The 8315-nt window shown below is 41.0% G+C and overlaps 1 protein-coding gene across 8 annotated transcripts in view; it reads right to left on the minus strand.

Moving 5' to 3' along the window:
* Positions 1-1180: 1180 nt before the first annotated feature.
* Positions 1181-8315, minus strand: part of LIN54 (lin-54 DREAM MuvB core complex component) — a 78392-nt gene continuing 71257 nt past the window's right edge. For 7 of the 8 annotated variants that reach the window (XM_025193923.1, XM_025193922.1, XM_025193918.1 and 4 more), the window contains one exon: positions 4741-7115. In XM_025193923.1, the coding sequence (XP_025049708.1) occupies positions 6914-7115 (202 nt within the window). In that variant the 3' untranslated portion in view covers positions 4741-6913. Of the gene's footprint in view, positions 2177-4740; positions 7116-8315 lie in introns of those variants that run through there. The other variant, XM_025193921.1, reaches the window with a different exon arrangement.

Genomic DNA, 8315 nt, shown 5'->3' on the forward strand with positions numbered 1-8315 from the left:
AGTTTTTAACAGTGGAAACTAAGCAGATGTCACTCACTTGTGAGAAATCCACATCTGTTTTGTTTTCTACTCTCTAACATGTTTCAGTAGCAGAAATTACCAGCTCTCACTGGAACCATCAACCTCTCTCCTAAAGCATCATTTCTCAACCTGTGGGTTGCAAGGATATATGAAAGGGTCGTGAGCAAACTTTAAAAATAGATTCTCCTTTAAAGGAGGAAAATGTAGGAAATGGTGTTTTTTCCCTTACAAGCTGTCACAGTTCCAGCCTATGAGAGGCTGCTTGCCCCCCCCAACACACACACACACGGGGTGGAACTGGCCATTGATGATAACAAATGGGTCCTGGTACAAAGAAGGTTGAGAATCACTGTCTTAGTAGCTCCAGGAGACCTCAAGACACTGACCCTGGAGACAGCTTGCTACTTTACACTATCCTCCTGTCCCTGCTTCAAAAAGGACTTCATTAGGAATGCTTCCTATCAGGGGTATCAAACTCATCTGACTGTGCCAGAGGCACTGGTGTGTGTCTGTGTGCAGCACCCATTTCAGACCAGGCCTGCATGCTGGACCTGGCACACAGAGCTGGAGCATGGACCTGATCTAAACCAGCCCTGGATCCCGCACGCCAGAGTGGCATCATTGAGTGAAACAAGTAATATAAAAAATACCCAAACTAAAAAAGTGTTCTATCAAAATACCAAAATCACTGTAGAATTAAATATATCCATTGAAACAGAAGTAATGTTGGCAAGCCAGCCAATTGACTGCCTATTATTTGATCAAAGTATAGGTGGCAGTCTAACCTTTTATATTGCATCATAGTGTAATTTGTTAGGAATAGTAGAAGTGAAGGGTCCTTGGCGCTCAGACCTGCAGGAGTCAGGAAGAGGTACTCCCCATCCTGCTCTTCTCTCGAACTCTTCCAGCTGTCTTCCCCCCACCCCTTTAGTCTCACACAGCTCCAGGAGCTGCTCTGTGCTTAGGGAAGAACCAAAACCAGCAGCATAGACAAGTTTCTCCTATGGTCATCTGCTGTGATGGCCGGCATCTCCAAATGCAAAACACTTCAAGAGCTGGCCTGCTGTTTACTTAGCATAACTACACTTAAAAAAATTACTTTTGTCTTTTATAGCTGTTCCATGGATTTTATTTGTTTAATTTTCATTTTTTTAAATTGTTCAAGCTGACCCTGGGGTCTCAGGATAAAAGCCAAGGAAAAGAAATACTGATCAGTCTTGCATATTGTTCACATTTACACTTGCCTAACAGTAGTGGTTATAAACATTCATTATAATGTTTTAATAGAATAATTTCATTGTTTCACTATAACAGGTCACTTTTTTGTAGTTAGCATAATGATGATAAAACATCTCTCTCTCCACTGTTCTAATAAAATTAATGCTTAAACAAATTGACCATGATTTGACAATACCAATTGATCAAATGCCCAGGCCTGAACAGAAAACCGGACATATCTTGTACTTCAGCTTATCTTGAACATATTCACGCACTTCCTTGGTCCAATCCTGAATCTGTGAACTCTTCCTCACCATGTTCCCATTGAATTAACAGGCCTAAAACCAACTCTTCAAGTTCCACCCAAACCCTCTCTTTCCCATCCTCCTGACACTGCTCTTTCACTCAGATTTATTGTCCAGTTACCTTTGATCTTTCTTCTCCCACTACTGAGTGGGTTCAGACTATGCCCAAATCCTGCTGCTGCTTCTCCTTCATGTCTATATTGTAAACCCTTTCTTTATAGGTTAGTGCTTGCCCAGACCCTGTTACCTCTTGACTAATGACAGTCTTCTTGCCACCCCAACAATCCCCTTCATCCAGTCCATACAAAAATTCAGCTGCCAGTCATCCTGACCATGCCATTCTTCCTTTGAATTCTTCTACTGCCTTCCACCACACCAAGGTCATTTCTTCATCTCATCTTGCAGACCAAGTACCACAACCATCTCTTTACTTACTCACTCTGCCTTGAAGCATGTTTCTCCTGAACTCTGTTGTTTCACCAGTGCTTCCATACCTCAGTTTGTCTGCTTCTCCCAGATGGCTTGATGCTCTCTCACATCTCTGCTCATGATTAGGTCAATCAAACTGAGCTGCTCCTCAAGGTCATTGTGCTCTTCCTGAAGATCCACCCAACATGCCTACAGGAAGCTTGCTAATCATGGCAAAAGAAACAAGAGATAATCCATAAAACTAGAATTGTTTTTTTTAAGGCTACTTATATGCCAGCTGCTTTCCCGCTGTCCTTTGATCGTTACATCTTTTAGGGTATGGACTGTATCTTGTATAATTTTAGAGCATTTAATGTAATTCAGTCTCTGCCAGAGACAGCTGTAACACTTTGACACTTCAGCTGCCTCTGCTGAGAGCAAATTAAGATGCTCGTGGCTGGCTCATGTTAAGTTATGGGACCAGAACAGTTTGAGCTGATAAGGCCATTCACAGGTGAGGTTGTAAGTAGGACAAATGATGTCACGCTGGTCCTAAGTCTGGTAATTTTCCATACAACACCCTTAAGTATAATGGATAGAGTGCAGTGTGCATGTTTTGGGGATGAGTGCACCATCCAAAGAGCTGTGTGCACCAGCCCTTTAAAAGGTCTCTGAGTGAGGGGCTTGGTGTGTGCGTGCGCATGTGTCTGTGTGTGAGGTGGCAAGGGTATGCTTGTGGAAGAGACTGTATAGGAATGCATGAGGGCCTTGTAAGGATTGATAGAGACAGTGATTGAGGAGACCGAGAGAGGGTGGTAGCTGGTACAGATCCTCCACAGAATCTGGGTCCTCTGCAAGGAGGAAGGATCCCTGGAGCAGCCAGAGACCACTCCTCAGCACACAGCTATACTCAGTCAGAGGTGGGCTCCCTGACATTTTCCTATCAGGTGCTTAAGGGCTTTGGTAGTGGCTTCCTGAGTATTTGGCGAGTATCTACCCCCCCCCCCAATACCTCGGGAAGAGAGATACTGTTGAGGGCTATCCTTCCTGTCATATACCCTTATAAAAGACCAGTGACCTGTAATAGGGTAAGGTAAGCCCTGGCACTGGGTCTGAAAAGGCAGACAGAGCCAACTATGGCAGTGGTCCAATAAATATGGCTTGTGATTGCTGTCCCTTTGTTCTGGTTATAGGTTTTATAGTATTTATACTTGATGTTGTTACTGTTGTCCTGTATAAAATATATATTAACAAAATAGTGACTGTTCTGTGTTTCTTTAAGAGTTTCATTTGTGTACCACAAGTCATCCTCTTAGTGATTTTGAATTAAACTAGTGACAGATACGGACAGAGCAAAGACCCACCTTACCTTTCGGGGAGAAATCTGAGGAGAAGCAGTTATTTAGGCCAGCAAAATTTGGTTAAAAAAAGTGTTATTTTCCCCCAACACCTCTTGGTCTAGTTCCCAAATATATTTAGTGACTCCTCCTAATCCAGAAGGATTAGGTCATATCCATTCACTGCCTGCTTAGTACTGACAACCTTTACTTAACAATGGAAGAGTAGACATATGCTATCCCCTGCCTGAAACATGTCCATAGGGCTGGAGCCACTGGCTCCAGGCCAAGGGTAGGCAACCCATGGGTGCCAGAGTGTGGCACATGAAGGCCTTTTGCTTGGCAGACAGTGGGGAAGGGGCCAAGGCTGCACTGACACAACAAGGATCTGGGCCCCCTCACGGCTCCCCCTCTGTCCACCCTTGGCATGCCAGCATCTTAGAAGTTGAGGTTACAAGTGTTTTTGGCACTCCATCCAAAAACATTGCCAACCTCTGCTCTAGGCAGTAACATCCATCCTCCATTTCCTTGAGCACCAATTTCATACCAATGTGAAAAACTATAGAAAAAGCCCTAAATGAAACAGCCAGCAAAAAAAAAAAGAGAATACAAAAATCCCAAAATAGAAATAATTTTACTTCGTAGCAAGCAGCAGCTACTTTAATTCTAATGAACTTCCAGTTCTTATGCAGTAAACCTCGTAAGAAATTGCAAAGAACTTTCTCCTCAAGAAAGATAAAAAAAAAGCCAAGTCCCAACTAATCAAAGGCTACCAAAGCTGAAGCTGAACATTTTGCACTTGATTTTGCAGATGTATCTCTGGGGATAGACTCTTCCTGCCTGTGTGAAGTTCACCTAAATCCACTAGAGTCTTAGATGGGCATGTGAGTCTGCCTATGTAGGTGTATTTGCTAGATCAGGGTCTAATGTTTCTCCAGGTACTGCAAGTACAAAAAATGGCATTTCATGCATGAGAGAAGAAAGTTGATTTGTTATGTTAGCTTGGCAGAACATAGGGCTGGGTAGCACCTTAGAGACTCAGAGCAGTGTGAGTTTTTGTAGACAACAGCCTACTTCTTCAGATGCTATGAGTGCTGTTGCCTACAAAAGGTTCATGCTTCTCTGAACCAGTTAGTCATACAAGACAGGTAACAATACAGCAGTGCCTGTTTGGGCCCAATTACCTACTCTTGTAGGTATATATTTTGGCCCATTTCCAGATTATTTAAGCAACAGCTTAAATCCATCTCAGACACACACGACTTTTGGAATGTTTTGAAGTCTGACTGATTTCCATCACATGCTTTGAGCGAAGTAAGAGGTCTACAGAATCCAGAGTCTTAATGGCAGCTGCTTTGATGAGAATCTGACCTCTGATTAACAACTCAGGTATCCAACTAAACTATAGGGAGTTCATATCAGCTCTAAAGTAAGAGTGCAAAAATAACATATACAGAATAGTATAAATGTTTATTTTTCTTTGCAATTTGTCTGACTGCTCTGTTTTTACAATATAGAAAAAAGTGTGTTCTTTGAATAGGTCTAGTAAATATAAATTTAAAATTTTTCTACTTTGATGCAAACAGACCTAGAAAATGAACCCCTGGCTCACCCCAAATTTTGTTTAAAATTACTGGATGAACTTGACTGTAAATTGTGTTCCACAGTTTGATGCAAATGGCTAATGAAGTACAAAAAGCATTGTGTGCACTGGGGCGGGGGAAGGAAGGAAGGAAAATTCAAGCTTAACATTTTAACATTGAGAAAGCTTGTTCAAAACAAACAGAACTAAAAGCATTTGATTGCACCTTCAAAACCTTTACAAGCAAAATATTCTCAAGCAATGCCATCATACATCATCTACAACTGTAATCCAAGTTTCACAAGCATTTTCTGCACGTTATATATAAATACATCACAAAAGGTGCAATTCAGAATAAAATGGATTATGTACAAAATTAACAAATTTAGTTCTGGGCAAAAGAAGGCATATTGCAATCTGTTTGAAAAATAACTTGATTAGGTATTATTTTTTTTCACTTACACTAATTTACATTTATACAAATTTTACTGGACATACTATATTGATACACTAGAAGTAAGCTGAATGTCTGTACTAGCTACATTTAAAGTTACTGCACTGACATTTATAAATCCAAGACCTAATTGTTAAAAAAATTGTACTTTTTAAATGAATGATGGATTCCCTTTTCAGATGTGTGTATTTGCTACCCATACACACATGGAAAAGTATGTTATATATACAGTGATACACGGAGAGAATAAAAAAAATCCCTTTTGGAAAAAGAGTAGCAATCATTCTGATAGACAGAATTAAGATGTTTAACAAAAATGCCTGTGAATTTAAACATGGTTGTTTTGTTTCCATTAATGTTGGAGCTTAACAAGTTCAGCTTGATAATGTGCTACATTATCAAAACAAGTGATTGGAGATCATTTGAAACAAATGCTGGAGAAAGTTCCCACTCTGGAACATTTCTATACACAGTTATATTTGGTGTCCTCCATTCCCAAGGCGTAAACATGTCCATTTTTGATGGTGGCCTTAATTCTGCACCCATGTACTTTTATGTCCTGATTCAAATGGTAGTCATCTAAATAGCACTTAAAAAAAACAAGCCAGTATGACAGGAAGATTAGAGAAGCAATATCAAAAAAAAGATCAACTCTACATGGAACCTGGTCTCACAAGTGTTCTCAGAATAAAACTGATGCAGGTAGTTTTAAATCTCCATCCTGAACTGTGATAACTTTGTCTTATCCTAGTGGATACACATGATCTCACTTCCTATCATTAAAAATATACTTCCAGATTGATTCTGGAAAGTCTGAAACATTGTAAACTCTCCTCAGATTCAGTGAAAGGTTCACCAGGTAAGGAACTCACAAGGTCAAGCTCCACGATACCAGCTGGATGGGTAGTACTGCACATGGCTCTTTTCAAACACAAAAGATTTGGTTATAAACACCCTTAATATACCCTTTGCTTGAAAAACCATGCCTTGCCCTTCTGGCCCACTTCAGCCAGGGTCTTCAATACAGACTCAATAAGAAACATTTTAAAGTACTCCTGATGTGTGTTCACTGTCTGAATGCTTAATGCTACAGAAGTGCTTCAGGCCCTTGCTGAATTTGGTTCTCAATGCAGATTTCTTACCTTTCTCTTAAAGAGGTGCTACTATCTCTGAATTTCTTTCAGTCAACTCTTCCTTGAATATACTGATACCTGTCCTTTAGGTCTGTTGCCATACATGTCTGCTTTCTGACAGTGTCTATCCCCCCACCCACCATATGAACAAAGTTATGTAACTCTATACATTGTAAATAATATATTATAATAATTTATATATACTCTTTAGGCAATTATATGAGAGAGAGAGAATTTACCTTTACATATTGTCATAAGTAGAAGATGATTAAACTAAGATTTAAAAGACACTATTCCTTGTTATAAAAGATTTTTTTCAGTATTATGCAAGTTAATTTAAAACAAGCACCAAATTAAAATGAAATATTATTAATAAATTCTCTGCTGTGAATCAAAGTGTCCCTGTGCCTTAAGTGTTCTATTCAGTCCAATTTATCATGGCTCCTGTGCAAGAGTCAGCAGTTCATAGCACAAGGGTCACTTTTGGACTTTCCTGCAGAGTTAATTACTTTCATCAAACAACGTCCAAATTCCTCCAGTATCATGCGCTCTGCTGCCGTCTTTGACTTGCCCATCTTCTCAGCCTGCTCAGCCTGGGCAAGAAGGCAATCACAAGTCGCATCAGCCACCTCCTTGGTTACAAATGTAAAAGGCAGTCTGAAACAAATACAGAAAACCCAGAACTGTTATCTATAATATTGCTACAAAACGAACTCTGAGAAACTTTCTGAAGCACAGGAGACAAGGGAAACCTACTGGCTATTCTCTGCAGCAACCAAAATACTTACTAATATTGTAAAACAGGGATTATTACGCTTATCTCCATTTTCTCCTGTGAAGATCCATGCAGCCTAACAGCTAACTTCAAGGCTACGCCCTTACAAACAGAGTGAGCGAGAGCAAGCACACGTTCCAAACTTTCAGTCACTGATGATTTGAGCAGGATGAATCGGCACCTACAGCTTCTGGGACACATCTGAGATTGCCTCAAGTTGGAAGTGCTGAACAAGCCCCAGCTAACAGACAAGCAAGGAGAGAACGCCTTGACTGACAGCTTCATGGTTGCCTCCAACTCTGTACACTTCAAGAAAGATTACAGAATGACCACACACAGAATTTTCCACATCTTTTTGGTCATAGACAAAAACTGTAAATGAAGTAATTGAATTTAGTGCAAGTTCATCTATTCTTATAGTACAATATGAAAAACTACATTAAGATAATGTTCAAAGTTACATGATTAAACACTCAAAAAAGTGTGGCACATTCTAGGTAGCATGTGTGTCATGACCCAAAAGGCATGATTGTGTGTGCGCTTCGGCACCAGAATTATCCCCGCCAAGTTGCAGAGCATTGCACGGGAGAGTTTCCTGTAGCGGAGGAAACCCTGGTGCGGGGACAAGTTTCCCGCCTTTTCTGCAGCTTCTTTTGCAGGGTGCATTGCTCATGTTGCAAGAGGAATGCACGGTGCAAAAGAGTTCCCGCCACCGGTATGCAAATTCGTTCCCCATGATTGGCTGGTGCTAAATTATTCACACGTGGCGGCTAATGATTGGCTTGTTAGCCGTATAAGAGGCTTGAGCGGTTTCCGCCCAAGCCGAAGAGGACTCCACATCCATCTCGTGGGGACTCTGGGTACACGGCAGGGTAATAGAAACCCTGTGTGAGATCCAGAGGAGCGTGGCGGCCTGATCCACCGCCCACCTCTTCCCGTCTTCGAACGCAACTTTTATAAGATGTACTTACGATTTCTATTTTGGTGGCTCGTTCACCCAGAGCATCCGGAGCTCTGCATCGTGGAGCCTAGCAACCTCCACGAGACCGTCTGTGTTGTCTGTCTGTAACTGCAACTCAATC

Source organism: Alligator sinensis, unplaced genomic scaffold (assembly GCF_000455745.1).
Source record: "Alligator sinensis unplaced genomic scaffold, ASM45574v1 scaffold1384_1, whole genome shotgun sequence".
Classification (NCBI taxonomy): domain Eukaryota; kingdom Metazoa; phylum Chordata; order Crocodylia; family Alligatoridae; genus Alligator; species Alligator sinensis.